The sequence below is a fragment of the Erinaceus europaeus genome, chromosome 10, assembly GCF_950295315.1.
Source record: "Erinaceus europaeus chromosome 10, mEriEur2.1, whole genome shotgun sequence".
Classification (NCBI taxonomy): Eukaryota; Metazoa; Chordata; class Mammalia; order Eulipotyphla; family Erinaceidae; genus Erinaceus; species Erinaceus europaeus.
This window is the reverse complement of record NC_080171.1, coordinates 119,683,875-119,706,809: the sequence shown is the minus strand read 5'-3', so window position 1 is coordinate 119,706,809 and position 22,935 is coordinate 119,683,875. Positions and strand designations below refer to the sequence as shown.

The following is a 22,935-nucleotide window of genomic DNA, read 5'->3' as shown; positions in this document are numbered from 1 at the left end:
GGCTTGCCTCTGGTTTCATTTTCTGGTATTCGTGTAAACAACACGTCTCAAAAAGGGGATGCTTCAAAAAACCCTGCTTCCGTCTAGAAGATGGAAGAGGAATTTACTTACCTTGCTCTTTGTAGCTTCTACAGACCTCCTTTATGTCTTGGTGCATAACTCTTTCTCCCTTTTCTTAAAACACATCACTATATCCTCAGCTTCTGTGTTCCTGTGTCCTGCATTCAAGCCTCACACATAGTTTCCTTTTATAAGGATTCTTCTTATTGCATTGGCCCACCTGAATAGTCTGAAATGATCTTCTCATCCCCAGACCCTTATTTTAATCAGATTGACAGACTCTTCAATTTGTATGATTACATTTACAGACCCTGGTGACTAGGGAATAGACATCTTTGGGGACCTCTGTCTGCTTTCCCATCCTGGTGATTTGATAATGTTGCTGGTAGAGGTTCCCATCATGCCTCTGTAATCTCCTTTTATCTTTCCTATTGTTCCCTCTTATAAAGGAGAATTAGTTTTGTCCAGTTTGGGGGGCTTAGGTGATAGATATGTTTATGTATAAGTTTATTTTTCTGTTCAATCTGTGGGACTTTTTTATTTTCTATGAGACTACCATTTTTAGAGTCAACAGCTATTTCTTGAGTTTTTTTTTTTTCTTTGTTTCAAACAATAGATTAAGTTATTTGTCCAACCATGAGAACTTCATTAGGGAAATAGTGACTTACCAGTACAAGTTAAGTTGTCACACATGGGCATAGTTTCGTATCTTTCTTTGATGGGCAGATACTCCCACTGCCAGTTCACTACCTTGAAGCCTTTATCATCTGTTAGGAGATCGTTACTGCAATCTAACATGTTTTATTATTGATTTTTATTTGCTAGGTGTCTTCAGAATCCTTCAATTCCTCTCTCTCTCTCTCTCTCTGTCATTTATTACAATGATTTTTGAAAAAAGAAAAGTTGACATTAGTTGTTTCCCTGTTCTTTTCCTTCAATCCATTGCTATGTCTATAGGTACTCATGTTCCCTTTTTGCCTAAAGCCCTTTCATTACTGGAGTCAGGATGAAATCTAGCCCTCAACATGGCACGGTCTTTGGAGCTGCCTGCATTGTGCTTCTCTTTTTCTCATATCACCTCTAGCGCTTCATCCCCTGAAACATTTTTCTCTTTTTTTTTTAAATTAAATTATCTTTATTGGACAGAAACAGTCAGAAATGGAGAGGGTTAGGGGAGATAGAGATGGAGAAAACACCTGCAGCCCTGCTTCATCACTCGTAAGCTTTACCCCTGCATGAGGGGACCAGGGGACTCGAACCTGGGTCCTATCACATTGTAACATGTGTGCTTAACCGTGTAAGCCACCACCAAGCCCCTCCTGACACATTTCTGTTCTAGTGTGTGAGATAAATTATACTCCCCCTGACTCTTACAGAACTCTTCTGGCTCACTGACATCTGTTTCTTTTCCTTCATTGTCATGAAATATTTTCAAAATTTTTTTCTTAGTGATTTAATGGTGATTAATGACTGTAAGGTAAAAGGGATACAATTCCTTACAGTTCCCACCACCAGAGTTCTGTCCCCTGCTCTCCATTAGAAGCTTTCCTATTCTTTATCCCTCTGCAAATATGGACCAAACTTCTTTTTAGGGTTCAGAAGTAAGGCGTTCTGGCTCCTGAAATTGCATCTCTGCTGGAAATGGACGTTGGCAAGTGGATCCGTTCCCCCATCCTGTTTCTGTCTTTCCCTAGTCAGATAGGGCTCTGGAGAGGTGAAAAGGAAGTCTTTTTGTCCCCCCAGTCTAGAGGTCAAATGTTATTTGTATGTCCAGTTAGGTTCGGGATGGTTCTTCTGATTCCATGCTCTCTGCCTATGGTAGAGTACCTGGCTCATCAACAATCTTTGCTTCGTTGGTTAAATCAGTGCTGAGATCCATGTAGTAGTGGATAGGTTGCTAACCTGAAGGTTTAAGCAGGACTTTTGGTTTGGTATGAACTCTAAGCTAAAATGACTCCTAGCTAACACAGAGATTGTCCGTCCTTTATGCCATTTCTCTGAGAAGTTCAGTCTCATTTAATATGTGCTTAACTACACAGAATTAAAAGCAAAGATCTTGGGGGCCTGGTGGTGGCACACCTGGTTAGGCACACATGTCACAGTGCATAAGAACCTGAATTCAAGCCCCCTGGTCCCCACCTGCAAGGGGAAAGCTTCATAAGTGGTGAAGCAGTGTTGCAGGTGTCTCTCTGTATCTCTCCCTCTCTGTCTCCACCTTCCTCTCAATTCCTGGCTGTCTCTATCCAATAAGTAAATAAATAAAGATAACTTAAAAAATAAGAACTATGTGTTTAAAAGGAAAAAAAAGAGATTTCTCTTAAAAACAAAACAAAACGGGGTTGGCGGTGTTGGTATGCTTCTAAATTCTGCTTCTAAGACCTCTTCTGTTTCTTTGGTTTAATCCCCCCTGCTTAACACTGTATTCTATTTACATAACCACTGTTAACTAAGCACCACCCTGCCTCCAGGGCATTGTTTTAATCCCGCTGGTTCATACTCCGCCCCCTCTCCTTGTCACACCCTGATTTCCACCAATCTCTTTTTGCTCCAACCTCTCTACGTCACATCCTGTTTCCACCCTACTTGGCAAGTATCTATACAGCTGCTCTGTCACCAGAATCATCAGAAGCACTTCTCCAGGACTTCCATCTCTAACAGACTCTGGAGAGAGCCTATAAGCTGATCTGCACTGGCAGCCCCAGGATATATAAGGACAAGATTGTGATTAGAGATAGCTTGGATTGTGCTGTGTTCCACATAAATAAAGATATACTGCTTCCCAGCTCAGTCATGAGTCCCTGGTCGTCTGTCTCCCGCCTGCAAAGCTAGCCTAGCAGGGCAGTAGTGCTGTGGGTTAAGTGCACATGGCGCAAAGCATGAGGACCTGAATAAGGATCCCGGTTCAAGACCCCGGCTCCCAACCTGTAGGAGAGTCACTTCACAGGTGGTGAGGCAGGTCTGCAGATGTCTGTCTTTCTGTCTCCCTCTCTGTCTCCCCTCCTCTCTCCATTTCTCTCTGTCCTATCCAACTAAAACAATAGCAATGTCAACAGTAATAATAATGACAACAAGGGTAAAAACAGGGCAACAAAATGGGACAAGTTGCCTCCAGGAGCAGTGGATTCATGGTGCAGGCACCGAGCCCCAGCAATAACCCTGGAGGCAAAGAAGAAAGAAAGAAAGAAAGAAAGAAAGAAAGAAAGAAAGAAAGAAAGAAAGAAAGAAAGGAAGAAAGGAAAACAAAGGTCCATTTTGAGAACTCGTGTAACTTTAGCTGTGTAATTACTGATTTGAAACTTAATTTGAAAGAATAAATTTATGGCATGAAGGCAGCAAATATAATGTTCCTTTCTTCTCCTAGGAAAAGAAAAAGTCTTTTTAAACTTCAGTGCCCTTAGAACAGGTTTTCATGGTGCTGGAGGATCAATATACATAATTTAAAAACTGTTTGAATCAACCTTCTTTTTTTTTTTTTGTACATAAACACCATTCCCACTACCAAAAGATTGTGTCCTATCCCCGTCAACCTTCTTTTGAGACAGGTGTATTCTATTAGGGAAAATAACAGAGGCATGCTATAGAAATATTTACATTCTTACAAGATTCTGGTTTCAAATAAACAACTTGTTTAGGGGGCCTGGTCATGATCCAGCTGGGGAAGAGCACAAGTTATGATTTCAGAGGACCCTGGTTTAAGCTCCTGGCCCCCACCTGCAGGGGAGATGCTTCACAAGCTGTGGCTGCAGGTATGTTTCTTTGACACATCCCCTCTTACCTCATTTCTGTCTCTGCTTCTCTCTGTTTACATTGTAATAAAAAATAAGATAGAAATATAATCAAAATACAACTTGTTAAAAGAAAAACCGAAACGTATACATATGAAATCCACTTTTTAAAAAATATTTTTAAATTATCTTTATTTATTTATTGTATAGAGAAGCCAGAAATTGAAAGGGAAGGGGGAGCTAGAGAAAGGAGAGAAACAGCAGCCCTACTTCACCGATTCTGAAGCTTCCCCCCTGCAGGTGGGGACCAGGGTCTCAAGCCTGGTTCCTTGTGCACTGTAGTGTGTGTGCTTAACCAGGTGCACCACCACCCAGCCCCTGATAATAACTTTTCTTTAGAATTTAATTTGTTTTTTATAAAAAACTTTATAAAATATTTTTTCATTTTGAAAAAAAAAAGACAAACATAATTTTATAGAGCAATGAGTCTGAGTGATAATTTTATAGAGCAATGATACTGAGTGATACTATGGGGTATAAAAATACACACACACACACACACACGTATGAAGTTTCATATGTATAAAACAAAGACACTTTCTCCTGATGCTTTAGTTAAACTGCTGAATTGAAACTGCTTTTCTAAAGTTTTGTTGTCCTCTGTAGTTCCCATTTAGGAAATCTACCTTTTTTTTTTATACGGACACACAAGATATAAAAATACTTATCAGATTCATATTCTAGTTTATTACTTTTTAAGCTGTTAGTAGATTTGGATAGATTATACTGCAGATAATATTGGAGGAACTCTTCTTCTCCACTCCTGATGTTTCCTTCCTAGTGGCAGGAACCTTACTAGTGCAGCACTCCTGATGCTTTTTCTCTGCCCAAGCATTACTGCCTAGGAAGGAAGCTCTGAGCATGCACACAGCCCAACCCCTTCTGTGGGAGCTTATTCCCTATAGGAACCCTGTTTTCTCCATCCTGTGAGTTTTACAGCAGCACCCAGCATCTGGGAGGCTCTGAGTTTTTTTCTAGTGCAGCCTGTGGCTGGGTGGGTGAGTCTGTTTAATTCTGTGTGCTTAAGCATTAGCAAGCCCATAGTTACTGCACTCGAGCCATTTTCTGCAGTGTCAGAGTCAGCAGAAATAAAGATGGCATTTAGAGGGTCTATCTGCCTTTCTCTTTGAATTCATTACCCAGTGTGTCCAGATTTTAAATGGGGACATGTGATACCACTCATACGCTCACTCTTTTCATATATCTTTAAATTCTCCTGACAGCTGTGAAAATGAATTGTATATCCTCATCTTTATGGATTAAAAAAAATACACACACACAGAGAGAGAAGATCTAAGATGGTAAATCACTTTGAAGTTGGGTTTGGCACCCTGGTTGATGTAACTCCCAAACTCAAGTCCACGAGGACATACTGCCAAAGAAAATATCACAGATAAAAGCTTTAAAAGATCTCGCACAATATAAATTGCAGAGTAACACAGAGAAGTTTCAGTGCTTTGTAGCCTGGCATTTTCATGTCCATAAATATATTTTGATCGACTCCTATGGCCTTGAATTCACAGGTATTCATCTGCCTTGGTGCCACTGTCTGCTTTGACTTGATCCAAAGTATTCACTTCCTTTCTGACAATCTTGGGTTTTCTGTAGTGCTTCCTCTAATTAAAATTATCTTTTTCTACCATCCTTCACCACTGTCTCCTGGGTTTCTACTGATCCTTCGGGTCTCAAACTGACTTCCAGGTCCTCACAATCTAAAGTTGATTCATATTACATTTCTTTCTTTCTTTCTTTTGTTGTTGTTGTTATTACATCTTTATTTTATTCTTTAAAAATATGAAGACAGAGAGAAGCAGGTAGAGAGATGGAGGGAGAGAGGGACAGAGGGAGAGAGACACTTGCAGCCAGCTGCATTACTTGTGAAGAAGCCTCCCTCTGCAGTTGGGGACTAGGGGCTTCAACCTGGGTCCTTGTACATTTACCATTTGTGCCATTGTCCACCCCCACATTGGGTTTCTGCAATCATGTAAGATGCCCCTTTACATTACTGATCAGTGTTTGTGACTATGTATTAACTTCATGCCTGTATGTTCCATGAACTGAATCCCCATACACATATCAATCACTTTTCAGTAGGTTATTATCTTCACTTTAGTTTAAGACAGAATGTGATAGAATGGTTGACATATAAGGGGGGGTCCTATGTGGAATAAGTGGACGTAGAACTCAGTATCATGAATTTACCATATCTTAGATGATTTTCTTTCTAATACTTTCAAAGACATATCAAGTAGAACCCCTTTTTCTGTTAATTATAAGTGTGAGTCTTTCTCTCTCTATACACACACACTGCAAACTGTAGACTTTTGAGGCTTTAGCTGTGTACAGCTAAAAAGAAATGGATTTCCAATTGTGTATTGTTAAACATAGTTTATCGGTGATCATTTAAAAAAAAGATGATGAAACTTATTTTTTGCTCTTTGAACTATAGAATGTGACGAGGAATTTCATCTGCAGTGTGTCATATCAGTAATGTTAAGCATCTATTTCTGCATGGGGTTTTAAAAAATGTTTATTATTTTTTAAGTATTTATTTATTCCCTTTTGTTGCCCTTGTTGTTTTATTATTGTAGTTATTGTTGATGTTGTTGTTAGATAGGACAGAGAGAAATGGGGAAGACACAGAGGGGGAGAGAAAGACAGACACTTGCAGACCTGCTTCACCGCCTGTGAAGCGACTCCCCTGCAGGTGGGGAGCCGGGGGCTGGAACTGGGATCCTTATACTGGTCCCTGCGCTTTGTGCCACCTGTGCTTAGCCTGCTGCGCTACCGCCCAACTCCCAAAATATTTATTTATTTATTAAAAAGATGGAGAGAAATTGAGAAGGGAGGAGCAGCTAGAGAGAGAAAGAGACAGAGAGATACTTGAAGCTGTGCTTTATTGCTCCTGAACCTTCCCCCCCTCAGGTGAGAGCCAGGGCTTGAACCTGGGTCCTTGGGCACTGTGATGTGAGCTCTTAATCAGGTACTCCACTGCAGGTCCCCCTGCTTGGTTTTTGTATACCCAGAAATAATTTTAGAAAAATTGAATTAGTTCTTCAGACTTGTTTGAGAGGATATATCAAACTATGAATTTCAGATGTAATTGTTGATGAGTTGTTATTTGTTCTTAGTAGTGTAGTGTATGCTCAATTTTTTTTTCCTTGCTAAGCCTTAGAAGCAGAAAATGTTATGTAAAGAGCACATATTGATAGTTTGGGAGAAAGATGAGGAACTTTCCCATATGCTTTCTGTCACCTCCTGTTCAGTTAATTTAACAGAGTGAAGAAGTTGGCAGGTCAGAAAAGAAAGGACATTTCTGCATATTTAATGTGGTATCCCTCCATCTCCAAATGCTGAACATGACGAACTTTCTGTCTCCTGACCAGCTGTTCTTGGAACTGTCCGTGGCCGGTACACAAGTAAATGAAGAACTTTCTAGAAATAACATGGATACTAAGCTGTCAGGAGATGTCCTACTGCTGATCTAACAGCTGATATCATTTCTTTCTTTCCTATCTCTGTTCATTCCAGGGCATTGATGTCCGAGATACTCCTCTGAAAGAAACCAAGGTGACTAATTCCCGAAGGTTCATAGCTTCATTTAACATTGTCAACACAACAAAGCGAGACGCTGGGAAGTATCGCTGCATGATTCGCACTGAAGGAGGCGTTGGGATATCAAACTATGCAGAGCTGGTAGTTAAAGGTATTTAGTGTATTTTCATATATTCAAATAGTCTGTTGATGTAAACAAGTTATACAGCTGTGAGTTCATTATTTGTTTAAAGCTCAAACTTGTCTGTTTCTGAACAGTAGTTTGGTGACAGACTGTCTTGATGGATTGCATTTTAAGGACAAATTTTGCACATGAACAGTATTTTAGAAAAATGAATTTTATTTATGTGAGTTTAGTTGCTTACAAAGCCATGAATATGCTTTTGGCAACTTCTGCCCAATTTGTATAGAGAGATTACAGCCTATAAATTTTTCTAAGGGATGGATTTTTTTTTTTAGTGATAGAAAATCACTTAAAATGCAAATATTCACCAGCTAGGGTGTTTATGATAGCAGGGTGGTTAATAAAATGAAGCAGTGTGAGTGTTAAGAGTCCTCCCTCACATAACACAAGCCATGTTGATAAGACAGAGTTGACATTCGTAATACTGCATTTAAGTCTATTACTGTGTTTTGCATGACTGAAAATAGAGTCATTATATTCAGAAGGTAAGGGATAAGAATAAAAAAAAAAGAAAAGAAGTAATGCTGTGTGTGTGTGTGTGTGTGTGAGAGAGAGAGAGAGAGAGAGAGAGAGAGAAAGAAAGCTGAGAAGTTCATGCTAATGAACTACTAAGGCAGTTATTGGTCCTTGATAGAATAATTTGAATTTTTAACTGTACCAGGGGGCATTTTTATTTTTGTAGATTGATTTCATGAGACTAAGAAGCCAGAGCACTGCTTGGGCTTATGTAGCTCCAGGAATCAGCCTGGGAGCCTCACCTCTCAAGTCCTGTGCGATGTCTGATGAGCCACTTCCCTGGCTGCCAAAGAAGCATTTTAAAAATATTTATTTATGTTTTATAAAGAAGGCAGGGAGATATCAAAGAACTGCTCTGACACTGCAGTGCCTGTACTTAAACCTGAGTCTCCATAAATGCAAGCCTTGCTGCTGAAGCACTAGTTCTGTGGGCATGAACAGTGTTCTTCTCCCCTTGTGCTTCTGTCTCCTCTTGTGTAAAATAATGTTAATGATAATTATTTGAACTTACCTGTAGGGCAAATATTATGGTGCTACTTACCTATAGGACCATCAGGAGAATGTAATGCAGTAAAAATATAAATGACAGTTAAGACAGTGTGTATCTACACTATAATCCACCAGCAAAACCATATCAAGGTTGAGAAGCAGACTGGGGAAGGAAAAGAAGAGAACTAGCTAATTCTTATTTTTCTGCTATAAAATATTACATATAAAATATTAAAATATAGTCATGTGCCAGGATAGCCTGAGGGTACTTCCTCCGGAGCACGTGCTCTCTGGGTTGGAGAGAACTCAACTGAGAGAGCCAACCTAGGCTGCTGCGTGTGAGAGGGATCAGGAACTCGTGTCGGGATCAGGAACTCTGTCGGGCTAGCGTCACAGGAGAGAGACTCTGGGACTCGCGGAGCCGGAAGGCAATCCAATGTGTTTAATCAGAAAAGAAGATTCTTTTATACATCCCAAGAAGGAAGTGGTAGGGTGTGACTAGGAGAGGGGGCGGAGCAAAAAGAGAGTGTGAACCAGTGGGGATTAAACCAATGCCCTGCAGGCAGGGTGGGTCTCAGGTAAAACAGTGATTATGTAAATAGACCCCAGCCATTAAGTGATGGAGCAGGGGGCAGCTGGCGTACTGCCCAACAGTCATGCAACCTTTCAATGTCTGTGGGATCTTCTGTAAGTGGGTTCTTCCCTGGTCTCACTCACCATGGTACTGGCATGTGGAGTGCTTTCATGTGGTGTCTGGAGAGCCATTTCAGCTGTTGCCTGATATACTGGGAATACTCCTTAAAGTACTCTTATTCATCTCTTTCTTCTCAGACAGCGACCTGCGTGGGGGTGGGGGGGCAGGCGATCCGTCTCAGGGCTTAAACAGGGATATTTTCTTGCATTATAAAACGTGTTTATTATTGATTATTTGAGTTTTATCAAGCTGTGGATGGCTTCTGCCTTGCTTTAGAGCTTCTCTTTCCGCTTGCTACTTTGATAAGACTCATTACTGAGGTTCCCTGAACAGCAGCAGCGGTGGCCGTTATCATCTAGACTGTTCACTTCTCCTCCAGCTGAATGAGTCCATAGTGACGGTTTTTACAGAAAGTGGGTGATTCTGGAAATGCATTTGTGATGAGGAGAGCCATCATGTTGACCATATGTTTTTAAAATGATAATATCTTTAGACTATAACTGTAAGAAAATCAAGTTTAATGGTAGGGATAACTAGCAGCTTTGATCAGAGGCTTTCTCCACAAGGAGCTTGGTGATGCAGCACCTTCTAGAGAGAGCTTTTTTTTTTTTTTTTTATAAATTATTAATTTATCCCCTTTTGTTGCCTTTGTTGTTTTATTGTTGTAGTTATCATTGTTGTTATTGATGTCATCGTTGTTGGATAGGACAGAGAGAAATGGAGAGAGGAGGGGAAGACAGAGGTGGGGGGAGAAAGATAGACACCTGCAGACCTGCTTCACCGCCTGTGAAGCGACTCCCCTGCAGGTGGGGAGCCGGGGGCTTGTACCGGGATCCTTCTGCCGGTTCTTGTGCTTTGCGCCACATGCGCTTAACCCGCTGCGCTACCGCCCGACTCCCCTAGAGCTTTAACAAGCTGCTACTGGGCGGGTGAGGTAGTCCACTTGGACGCTGTGATACTCTGACATGTGCACAGTCCGGATTTCAGTACAGCCCCCACTTTATCATTCAAGGAAGGGAGGGAAGAGTAAGGAAGAAGAGAGGAAACAAACAACTCTTAATGAAAAACAGATCCTTTGATGTCTCTGTAGCATTTAAAAAGTGAATTTTCTTTTTAAATTTTTTTTATTATCTTTATTTATTGGATAGAGATAGCCAGAAATTGAGGGGGGGGGGGAGAGAGGGTGAGAGACAGAGAGACACCTGAAGCCGTGCTTCACCACTCCTGCAGGTGAGGACCGGGGGCTTGAACCTGTGTTCTTGTGCATTGTAATGTGTGCACTTAGCCAGGTGCACCACCACTTGGCCCCCAAAAAAGTGCATTTTCTTTTTTTAAAAAATATTTTATTTATTTATTAATGAGAAAGATAGAAGAGAGAAAGACCCAGACATCACTCTGGTACACGTGCTGCCTGAGATTTTACTCAGGACCTCGTGCTTGAGAGTCTAGTGCCTTAGCCACTGCGCCAGCTCGCTGACCACACACAAAAGTGAATTTTCTTAAGGTCTGTTGTAGAACTACATTATTGAACAGGCCTAGGTTTTAAATTGTGGGGTTTTTCACTTAAAATATTATTACTATTATTATTATTATTATTGTCTTTTTTGACACCAAGATTATCACTGGGGCTTAGTGTTGACATAATAAGTCCAGGTCCCCAGCAAACATTTTCCCTATCTTTTTCTTTGATTGAGAGAGAAAGAGAGAGAGAGAGAGAGAGAGAGAGAGAGAGAGAGAGGAGATACACTGGCAGCACTACTCCACTGCTTGTGAAGTTTCTCCACTGCAGGTGGAGACTGTGAACCAAGGCCTTTGTACATCTTAATATAAAGGCCACTCCCAAGCCCTCTTTACGCATTAAAAAAAAATGTAGTTAATTTCGCAAATGCTAGAATTGATGGGTTAATGAGGAGGACAGAGAAGTTTAGTATTTCACAAATTTGAATACTGTGAAACTATCAGCTTTCTCTCATTCGCCTAAGCAAAAACACTCTCATCAACTTACTCCTGAAACGTTCATATGCTCCGTATTACAGTCATTGGTGTGCGTGTCATCATTTTAAAACTGAAGCACAGCGTGTCTGAGAAATGACTCTGATTTGCTTTTCAGAACCCCCTGTCCCCATCGCCCCACCTCAGCTCGCCTCTGTGGGGGCAACCTATCTGTGGATACAACTCAACGCCAACTCCATCAATGGGGATGGGCCCATCGTGGCCCGGGAGGTGGAATACTGCACCGCCAGTGGGAGCTGGAATGACCGGCAGCCGGTGGACTCCACAAGTTATAAAATTGGACACCTTGACCCAGACACGGAGTATGAGATCAGTGTGCTCCTAACCAGGCCAGGGGAAGGTGGCACTGGCTCCCCAGGGCCTGCTCTCAGAACCAGAACAAAGTGTGCTGGTAAGTACACCAAGCCTGGAACTCCTGGTCTTTGTACTTGCGGAAAACTGACAGTTTTGTATTCATCAGGTGGCTAGTGTACTTCTCTCAGTTCTCTGAAAATCCTGACCAGACACAAAGAATCAGTCCCCTTTGCCCATGACCCCTGTTTAATATTTTATGATTTTTTTTTGCCTCCAGGGTTACTGCTGGGGCTGCCCTTGTTTTATTGTTGTTGTGGTTATTATTATTATTATTGCTGTTGGATAGGACGGAGAGAAAAGGAGAAAGAAGGGGAAGACAGAGAGGGAGAGAGAAAGATAGACACCTACAGACCTGTTTCATCACTCATGAAGCAACCCCCCTTCAGATGGAGAACCGGGGCTCAAACTGGGGTCCTTATGCCGGTCCTTAGGCTTGGTGCCATGTGCACGTAACCCTCTGTGCTACCACCCGACCTCTGTGATTTTTTTTTTTTTAGGCAGGTCTTGGAAGTCTTCCAGGTGAACTCTACCCCCCCCCCTTATTTCCCTGATTCTTATTTTATACCTTTCTATCACAGTATGGCATAAATGGTAGACATTTCCCTCCTGAAATTGACAGAAACTGCCTGCATGACTTTAATGGTATATCTTTATGGGTCAGTCCTCTTACCATGGTCCCATTGCTTAATGTTATTATCTAGTGAGCTCATAACCTAGAGTGGCTCTGGAAAAAGACTCCCTCTGAGAGATAGCTTCAAAGCCGTGTTTTTATTGATGGGTGCTTCATGAAGGGTCTGCTCACCTGTAGCCTGGGAGCCATTTGTAAAGCCAATAGGAGTGATTCGTGGGCATTGTGCCATTTATTTAAAGTCCTAGATTATACAGTTCTAATTGAGTAGACTGAACCAGTCTACTGCTTAAATAAATAAATAAATAAGGTTAGTGGAGAGGGAAATATAGCATCTTGTAAAAATCAAAACCTGACACCAGTGTGTCTTGGAGCTCTGCTTCCCCAGAGCCCTGCCCCACTAGGGAAAGAGAGAGGCAGGCTGGGAGTATGGATCCACCTGTCAACGCCCATGTTCAGCGGGGAAGCAATTACAGAAGCCAGGCCTTCCACCTTCTGCACCCCCACAATGACCCTGGGTCCATGTTCCCAGAGGGATAGAGAATGGGAAAGCTATCAGGGGAGCGGATGGGATACAGAGTTCTGGTGGTGGGAATTGTGTGGAGTTGTACCCCTCTTATCCTATAGTTTTGCCAGTGTTTCCTTTTATAAATAAAAAAAAAAGGAATGAAAATCAAAACCTGAAGTTTCTGTTACAAGTTATGTTATTTTTTGTGTGTGTAACTTATCTTAGCTAGGAAATAGAAATAATATATCAGCATACTGATGGACCCATTCATTATTTGATGAAGATATTGGACATTGAATTGTAGACTGAAGTGAAGAGATTCCATAAATTCTTATAGAGTGAATTTATTCTTCAGATAAGATGGCTTAAGAAGATACTTAGCCATGTTGTTCTTTAAGTTTTAAAAGTATTTGAATCACAGCATGACCCTATATGGTAGAAATCATTAAACTTTAACAGTCAAATCTTTTTTTTTAATAATTTGAAGTATACTGTTTCTACAAGTTTAAAACTCATAAAATCCTTTTTTTTTAAATTGTCTTTATTATGTTTTTCACTACAAAATGGACCAGGAATTTCTCTTTGGAGATTTGTGCTGCAGAGTGCACTCCCAGGGATGTTTTAGTCAAATGTGGACCTGCTTTCCTAAGTCTCACATCTCTATGATTGTGTTCAGAGTACGTGGAATAAGACTAATGTTGTGGACTGGTAAATCTATAGCCCCAGAAAAGAAAAGAAAAGAAAAGAAAAGAAAAGAAAAGAAAAGAAAAGAAAAGAAATCAAAAGAAAAGAAAAGAAAAGAAGAGAAAAGAAAAAAAAAGTTTTGTTCTTCCTTGTTCCTCCAAATCGTATTATAATCTCTATCTCTTTAGGGTCCTTCTATTTCTATGAAATAATTTCCGTTCTACTTTTTTTTTTCATTTAATGAGAGAGAAAGAGAGAGAAAGGAAAGAAGAACATCACTTCATTATGTATGCTGTCAGGAGCAAACTTCAACTCTCCTACGTGCCAGTCCAGAGCTTGACCGCTGAGTCCTCTGCTGAACTGGTGAAATAACTTGTTATTCATATTTAAAAATATATCTTTATTTTACTTACTGGATAGAGACAGAGCAAAACTGATATGTAAGGGAGAGATAGATAGATAGATCAATAGATAGATCAATAGATAGATAGATAGATAGATAGATAGATAGATAGATAGGGAAGGGAGGATAGACACACCTGCAGCAATGCATCACTGCTCATGAGGCTTTCCCCTTGCAGGTGGGAACCAGGGGCTTGGACTCAGTTCCTTGCAAACTGTAATGTGAGCTCTAAACGAGGTGTGGTGGCACTCAGCCCCTGCTGTTTCATCTTCATGATCTATTGCAATGAAAATAAGAGTTTCTCTTGTTATAATAATAACTAAAACATATTAACTATCATTAACTAATATTATATTAGTGGTGCTGAAGTATCTATCTGATGCTTTCCTTGATTATTTTTTTTCTGTCTCTTGTCTTCCCTGTGGTTTTATATTTTTATATTAAGTTATTGATACATTGTCAATATATAAAATTCCCATGACTATTAGGCATGCATGCATCTTAAGTTTACTTTATTTCTCTGGAAAATCAAAGACACAGACAGAAGGAGAGACACCTCAGGACCACCAGTTCCTTTGGTACTATGGTACTTCCTACATCCCATTGTGCCTTGAGCCTGGGCTGCTGTAGGGCCAGGTACCCTCCCTACTTAAGTCAACTGTCTCTCTGGCCCCTCATCTCTGTCTATTTTAGGAGCCTTTTGAGTACCTCTACATGATGTGTAAATGTAGAGCTCTCTAAAAGATAGTGCACTTCCATACTAGATTGAAAGTCCTTTGTAAGAAAACAAGACCAAATAAATAAATAAAATGAAAGAAGACCAATTTACCAGTTTTGAATTTGAATGCATATTTGTGTTCCCACACTTCCCTTAAACTAGGAACCCTGGCTTTTTGCTTACCCTGTTCCACAGTCTGCAGCTGACAGTGTTCCTGGTGTGGCGTGCACTGGCATGGAAGCTTTCTGAAGCTCCATAGCTCATCATGTCAAACTGAGAATACAGGCATATGTCAGGGGAGAGAGTTGAAGGTAGTAATAGTAAGAAGAGTCATGCTGAGTGGTTGGAAAGTGATGCCCAGGAAGTCTTCTGACTATACAAAGAACATTTTTATCCTTTTTTTTTACTTGAGTCTTTTGAGAAAAATCTTCAGAAAAGATTGGTGTCTGCTGGGCCAGTGAAATAGCTCACTGAGTGACTATGCTGATTTGCCATGTGTGCCACCCCGATTTTTCTTTTTATATATAAAATGGAAACACTGACAAAACCATAGGATAAGAGAGGTACAATTCCACAGTTCCTACCACCAGAACTCTGTATCCCATGTCCTCCCTTGAAACCTTTCCTATTCTTTATCTCTCTGGGAGTATGGACCCAGGGTCAGTGTGGGATGCAGAAGGTGGAAGGTCTGGCTTCTGTAATTGTTTCCCTGCTGAACATGGTTGTTGCCAGGTGGATCCATACTCCCAGCCTGTCTCTCTCTTTCCCTAGTGGGGCAGGGCTCTGAGGAGGTAGGGCTCCAGGACACATTGGTGAGGTCTTCTGTCCAGGAAAGTCATGTTGGCATCATGATAGCATCTAGAACCTGGTGGTTGAAAAAGCATTAAGATATAAAGCAGAACAAATTGTTGACCAACCATGAACCTAAAGGCAATGATATTGCAGATGAAGATTTGGGGTCTCCGTTTTGGAAAAAGCTAGCGAAGTCTATTTTAGGTATGTTTAAGGAACCTATGACCTTACTAGTTTTTGTCTGAGTCTGACATCTAATATACAGGTAGACCCAGGTTTATATTCTGGTGAGATGGTGTCATAGTTGCGTAAAGGAATGGAAAGCTGGATCAGGGAAGAGAGTAGCTCCCAAATATAGGAAAAGTGTATAAATATTGTTAACTGTAAACCCTACCAATTTGATCGGGGTCCCATAGTCAGCACAGGAGCCTGAGTAACCTCTGCATCTGCGTCCCTGTAGGTCTGAGCTCGCATTCTGTGGTCACAGTTAGGAACATTCCAGGCTGCACTAACTTCAGGACCCATCTTCCTTGGGTGGTAGGTAGAGTATGTTGCCCAACCTCCCTTCAGAATGGAACATTCCCTACCATTGTTGATGCACATTGAGGATGGCAACCCACATTTGAGCCTGATCTCCAGAACATTGAGAGATGCCTCAGTGTTGTGGTCTCTTTCATTCTCTCTGCCTCTCTGTCTCTCTCTTTGAAAAAAGTCACTGATTGCTACTTATGAGCAGTGTGAAGTTATGAAAAGCAGTACTGAGATGAAGGGAAGAAGACATTTGATAGTGATTCTAGGCTGTCACTTAAATGACTAATGAGTTTGTAGGTTGAAAGCAAAGTGTGATACCTAGCAGGGGAAATGACATTTTTAATATTACTAAAAAGATTGCATTCCAAAAATAGACGTACCCTAAGATTTAATGCCTAGGTGTGTGTGTGTGTGTGTGTGTGTGTGTGTGCTACTGTGTCTTATTTTATGAAATAATAAGGCCAATGGACACTAGAGTCAGAGTCAACAGTTAAGGACATAGACTTTGGGATCTGGGTCCAGTTTGAGTTCAGTCTCTTGGAGGAGCTAGGCATGTGACTGTGGAAAGTCTGCTTATCTTCTTTGAACATCTGTTGTGTGCCAGTAAACTAAAGAAATAATATGTGACCTTAAGTCTAATCAACTAACTCATAATGTGCCTACAAGAATATCACAGAGCCAATGATTAATAAAAATGTACTGTCATTAAATTGAAAACACACACAAAAAAGCTTTCACTGTTTATATATTCAAATAATTAGATATTGGCAACTTGATATCGTTACCCTAGATTTGTTGTTTGTTAAATTGTAAATCTGAGGACCACTGTCTTGTGGTAAGGACAAAGGATTTGCTTTTCATATGTATCACATTCACGACAGACATCCTTCCCTTGTTTATTCTATGAAATATGTTTGTTTCAGGAAAGTTATCTGTGTGATGAACCAGTTGTCCTAGCCTACCGTGTTCTACTGACACCCATGAAGCCACAATTCTCTTCTTACATTAAAATGGCAAGATCACTATTTATTGCCTGTCTCTGTGTGATAGAATTGATTTTCATGTGTCTTGTAGACACAATCTCATTACCTGGTTATATTTCTTTCAAGAATTGTAACACATTTCCATAGCTCTTGCTTTTTATGTTTCTTAAAACTGTTGTCAGGTTAACGCACATGCTCTCCACACGTGACCTTGATGAAATGGCTTAACTTTTCTGATCTTACAAAATAGGGGCAAGAATACCTGCCCATATAAGAGGTGCTTTTGATTATCAGGCTAGATATTATATGTAGAGGTAGTTTGCAAATGATATAAAACTCTTCCCACAGGGGGTATTTAAAATTTATTACAGTCCAGAGCTAGTTTCAAGATTTATTCTTATAGCCATTTATTTTCCAACTTTGCAACTCAGCTGTAGTTGTTTAACCTTAGAGAGTTGAAATTACCTCAGGAGCTAGTCACACCAAATGCAATTTAGTTTGTGTTTTTATTATATCATATATCCTTATAATTATGTGCAACTTGTATATCACGAGCCATTAAGCTGTAGCTGTTTGGAAAAAGAGAAGCAAGTGATGCCGTTAGATTAATTTTTGCAGTGGACTTTTATGTTTTTTTTTAATTTCAGGATATTGCTTTATGTATTCTAGTTATTGTTTAACTGTAGGTAAGTGACTTGCTAATTATTGGCCCCAGGAGTTAAAGGATGATGGTAAACTAATGACTTAACAACTAAGATTGGTCATAGTAAAAGAAAAGAAAAAACTGTACTGAAATTAATATACTTTAATTTTTGATAAAAGAATGATTTAGTATAGATGTCTGCATGCCACTGTAGCAGGCCTGAGGGTAAACTGACAAAATTCTCTGCTGAACTGCTGCATCTGGGCAGATCTGAGGAAGGAAATGATGGACAGTGTGCAAATACATATACTTATACAGCAACACAATAAATGTTAAATGGGGAATAGAAGAGTGAAGAGATCTTTCAGAATTTTGGTTTGTATTTTTTCTTTTTTAAAATGATTATCTATTGTTTGTATTATCTTTATTTATTTATTGGATAAAGACAGCCAGAAGTCAAGAGGGAAGGGGGAGATAGAGAGGGAGAGAGACAAAAAGATACCTGCTGCCCTGCCTCACCACTTGCAAACCTTTCACCCCTGCAGGTGGAGACTGGGGGCTCAAACCTGGGTCCTTGCACATTGTAATATGTGTGCTCATACAGGTGTGCTACCACCCAGCTCCTGGTTTGTATTTAATTCTGATGAAATAAAAACCAAATATGCTATCTTAGTCATTTGTAAGTAGTTTTTAAGTATTTTCAGCCAGTGTCTAGAACTTTTTGATCATTGATAGTCAGTAAAGACTAACTTCGTGTCTGTCTTCTACACAGACTTTGACAACCAGCTTTAGTTATTATAGGTCTGTGACCTTGACTGCTCTAGGTCCTGCCTACAAGGAGATTGCATCTGATTTATTCCATTTTGCATTAGACCCTCAAAACTAATTCATATCACTGCATATGTGGGTTGTACCTTTATAATCTGAAAACTTATATAATTCTGTGTAATCTCTCTTAAGACTTAAAGCAGTGTCTCCAGTTTTTATTTAATTAGTAATTCTCAAAGGTGAAAGATAATTTATCGTCTTCCTCTGTCCCTCCTGTCTTTTATTTGTAGCTGAACATTGCTTTAGAACAGATATCTCTGTGTAGTTTGCTTCTATCATTTTGATGAACATACACACACACACACACACACACACACACACACACAGAGCTTTGTAGACCCTTAATACTTTAGCAAAACTTTGAGACTTTCTTAAGTAATTAATTAATAATTTTATTTTACAAAATTACATGTGAACAGGGGGTTTGAATCCATACCATTCCCACAACCAGAGTACTGAATCTTCAGTCTCTCCATTGCAATCCACCACAGTTCCTAAGGTTATAGACATGGGCCAATCATCATCTCTACAACTATCTGTCCACATTTATACATAATTGCCCCCTTTTTCTCCTGATTCAACCCTCTCTTCCATTCCAAGCCACTCATAAAAACATAACTACCTCCCAATGGTCCATCTCCTTTTTCTCCTCCTATTTCTCCTCCTATTTCTCCTCCTCCTCCTCCTCCTCCTCCTCCTTCTTCTTCTCCTCTCTCTCTCTCTCTCTCTCTCTCTCTCTCTCTCTCTCTCCCCTGATAGAGCTGGAGTTCTGAGTCCTCTTATCTTCATCCTATCACTTCTCCCCTGCTGAGGGTATGGATCAAGGTTGTTTTGGGGGTTCAGAAGGTAGGAGTTCTGGCTTCTGTAATTTCTTCTCTGCTGAGCAGGGGCATTGAAAGATTGATCCATAGCCCCAGGCTGTTTCTAATCTCTCCCTAGTGGGCCAGAGGTCTGGAGATGCAGAGGTCCAAGTCACACTGGTGAGGTCGTCTGCCCAGAGAAGTCGGGATAGAATAGCCTCTGTAACTTGGTGTCTGGAGGGTGGCATGACCTAAATTGAGACAAAATGGTTAATGAACAGGAACCAAAAAGTAGGATCAGAGCAGATGAGATTAGGGATTTTAGAGTAGAAGAAAGCTACGAAGTCCATTTTAGGCATGTTCCTAGGGGCACACAGCTATGATATTTTTGCTTGAGTTGATAGCTAGCCTGAGGTCGGATAAGAATATTGTCTGAGAGAATGGTGCCAGAGTAGAGAAAAGGGCTAGAAAGTTGGATTAGGCATGAAACTATCTTTCCAACCTTAGGTTTAAAGTTGTGTGCCCTCCTTCATATATACCCAGAGATTATCTCTTAGCATACTAAACTACCGTTTCAATGTCATGAGATATAAGTATCTCATGAGATATTGGATCATAAACTTTAATGACCCACACTGTCCTTTTTCTTTAATCTTATTGGTTAAATGTAACACTGTCTGTGAATGTAACTTGTCATAAACTCACCTGAATGGAGGCTGGAGAGACATCTCACTGGGCAGGGACATGGTTTTAACAAATGGCCTGCCCAGTTTGAGCCCTGGCACCACATGAGGGACCTTAATTCTGTAGTTTCTGTCCCCAAGGGAATGACAAAAAGAAGTTCAGAGCAGTGAAAATAAATCACACACATGAGAGACCCCAGCCCTTCTTGCTCTCTACCAGAAACAAACAAAAATCTTGAATGGGAGTCATACCTAGGAATTGATTAGTGATAGATTTCTTGGCAAAGAAGTCTTCACATGAAGCCTAAAGTGTCTAAGTACTTTATTCCCTTGAAGGAGGGCCTCTTTGTGTCTGTTATTCTTTTTATTATTTTTTAATTTATTTTTAAAAGGAGACATTAACAAAACCATAGGATAAGAGGGGTACAACTCCACACAGTTCCCACCACCAGATCTCTGTATCCCCAACCCTCCCCTGATAGTTTTCCTATTCTTTATCCCTCTGGGAGCATGGACCGAGGGTCATTGTGGGATGCAGAAGGTAGAAGGTCTGGCTTCTGTAATTGCTTCCCCGCTGAACATGAGTGTTGACTGGTCGGTCCATACTCCCAGCCTGCCTCTCTCTTTCCCTAGTGGGGCGGGTCACTGGGGAGGCGGGGCTCCAGGACACATTGGCGGGACATCTGTCTAGAGTGTGTCTGTTATTCTTATTTCCTCTTGTCGAAGACAAAGAAACATTCTGGTTGCAATGATCTTGATTTGGATAAACCCTGTCAAAGCTCAGCTTGTTTTCAGCCCACATCACAGTTAACCTTCTTTGTCTTTTCTGTACAAAACTGTGTATTTGGAGGCACAGAGCTGACCCAGGACCACTTGACACAGGTGGATTTGATGGAAGATCTAAGAAAGATTGTTTATTCAGAGTAAGCACAGGCCAAAGACTTCATTGAAGGGAATGTCATTTATTTTTAATTTAAGTTTATTTCCCAGGGAAAAAAATTTAAGTGTTCTAATTCCAAAATCACTCTGCCAAAGGGCAACATGTTGTTAATGCATTTCCAACGCATTAAACCATTAAGAACCTTTTTAAATTATAAACATTAAAAGGGCAGAAAGAGTATCTTCCCTACCAGTCTACAGATGTAAATACTTTCTCTGTGTTGGGTATCATTGCATTTGCACACAGGGCAGGGACATATTAGCAATACAGAATTGTTTTTATTCAAATGGATTTTTGTCTGCTACTTGAAGGTTCTCCTGCCCAGAGGCTTTGTAATACTAAATCTCCAAATCCTACTACCTTTAAACATCAGTCAGCATCTTTCACTGTGTCTCAACCCTAAGGCAATGACAGTTGGTGGAGAGGATAGAATTCTTGAAAAAGAGCAGAAAAAAAAAAATGAAGGTGTTGTTTCTGGAATATTCTTTTTTTCTTTGAATTTTTTTAAATTATTTTTTTATTTTTTATTTATTTAAAAAAGGAGACATTAACAAAGCCGTAGGATAGGAGGGGTACTACTCCACACAATTCCCACCACCAGACCTCTGTACCCCATCCCCTCCCCTGACAGCTCATATGATAGTTACTGAGGCTTGGTACTAACACCTGTGAAAGCATTCCACCTTCCCCAGTGGCCAATCTTATATTTTTCCAATGGAAGCAGAGAGAAATTGGGAGAGTAGAGAGGGAGAAAGATAGAGAGAAGAGAAACACCTGTGACACTGCTTCACTGCTCACGACATACCCCCCTCCTTGCAAATGGAGGCAGAGGCTTGGTCCCAGGTCTCCCTGCAGGGTGGCCTCTGAGCTCTCCCTGCTGTGGTTCTTAAAAGTGCTGCACCAATTCTCTGAAAAGTTTCAAGCAAGGGGCCAAGCGGTAGCACACCTGGTTAAGTGTTCACATTACAGTGCACAAGGACCAAGGTTCAAGCCCCTGGTCTCCCTCCACCTGCAGTGGGAAAGCTTCTTGAGGGATTAAATAAGGCTGAAGGTGTCTGTCTCTCTCTCTCTCTGTCCCTGTCTCTTTCCCTCCCTCCCCTCTCAATTTCTCTCTGTCTCTATCAAATAATAGATTAATCAGCAGTATTTGAAGTCATGGAGATAAGAGATTGAAATAACTAAAGAGATAAACCCACTATGACTACTGCTTCTGAGACAAGGTTACCATTGTCCTGTGCTGACTTGGGAACAAGCAGAACTGATCTCAGGATGGTCAGTGTTTTCAGAACTTTTGGGGAAAAGTTCAGTTCCTGTCAATTTCCCAACTATGTACTGTGTTTTTTCTGGAACCTACAATGCAGCTAGCCCAAAATAAATTTCATGAACTGGGATATAGATGGATTTAAAATTTATTTTTTAAGTTTTTTTATTAGAGATTTAATGATTAACAAGATTGTAAGATAACAAGGGCACAATTCCATACAGTTCCTACCACCAGAGTACCATGCCCCATCCCTTCCCTATTCTTTTTTTTAGTGATTTAATAATGATGAACAAGATTGTAGGATAAGAGGAGTGGAATTCCACACAATTCCCACCACAGCGTTCTGTATCCCATCCCCTCCATTGCAGGCTTTCCTGTTCTTTACCCCTCAGGGAGTATGGACCAGAATTCTTTATGGGGTGCAGAAGGTGGGAGGTCCGTTTTCTGTAACTGCTTCTCTGCTGAACATGTCGGCAGGTCAGTCCATACTCCCAGCCTGTTTCTGTCTTTCCTTATGGGAAGGGCTCTGGAGAGGTGAGGTTCCAGGACACATTGTTGAGGTCATCTGGCCATATACGTCATGTTATGACTTACATTATGGTGTTATGGTAGTAGCTGAAAATTGGTGACTGAAAAGTGTTAAGATATGAAGCAGAACACATTGTTTAATAATCAGAAACCCAAAAGAAAGAATAGAGCAAATGGAACTGAGGGTCTTCATGTGCAAAGAAGCTAGAAAGTCTATTTTAGGTATGTTCCAAGGAGTCCATAACTTTAGAAATTTTTGCCTGAGCTGAATAGCTAATGTGCAGGTGGACTATTGGATAGAAACTGAGAGAGGAGGAGTGGCAGAGAAGCAGAGGAAAAGAGACATCTGCAA

General features: G+C 40.5%; 1 protein-coding gene across 8 annotated transcripts in view; it reads left to right on the top strand.

Moving 5' to 3' along the window:
* PTPRM (protein tyrosine phosphatase receptor type M) overlaps positions 1 to 22,935 on the top strand; it is a 770,521-nt gene that overhangs the window by 334,584 nt on the left and 413,002 nt on the right. For all 8 annotated transcript variants that reach the window (XM_007517155.3, XM_060200700.1, XM_060200698.1 and 5 more), the window contains exons 6-7: positions 7,377 to 7,551; positions 11,394 to 11,687. In XM_007517155.3, the coding sequence (XP_007517217.1) occupies positions 7,377 to 7,551; positions 11,394 to 11,687 (469 nt within the window). The remainder of the gene's footprint in view (positions 1 to 7,376; positions 7,552 to 11,393; positions 11,688 to 22,935) is intronic.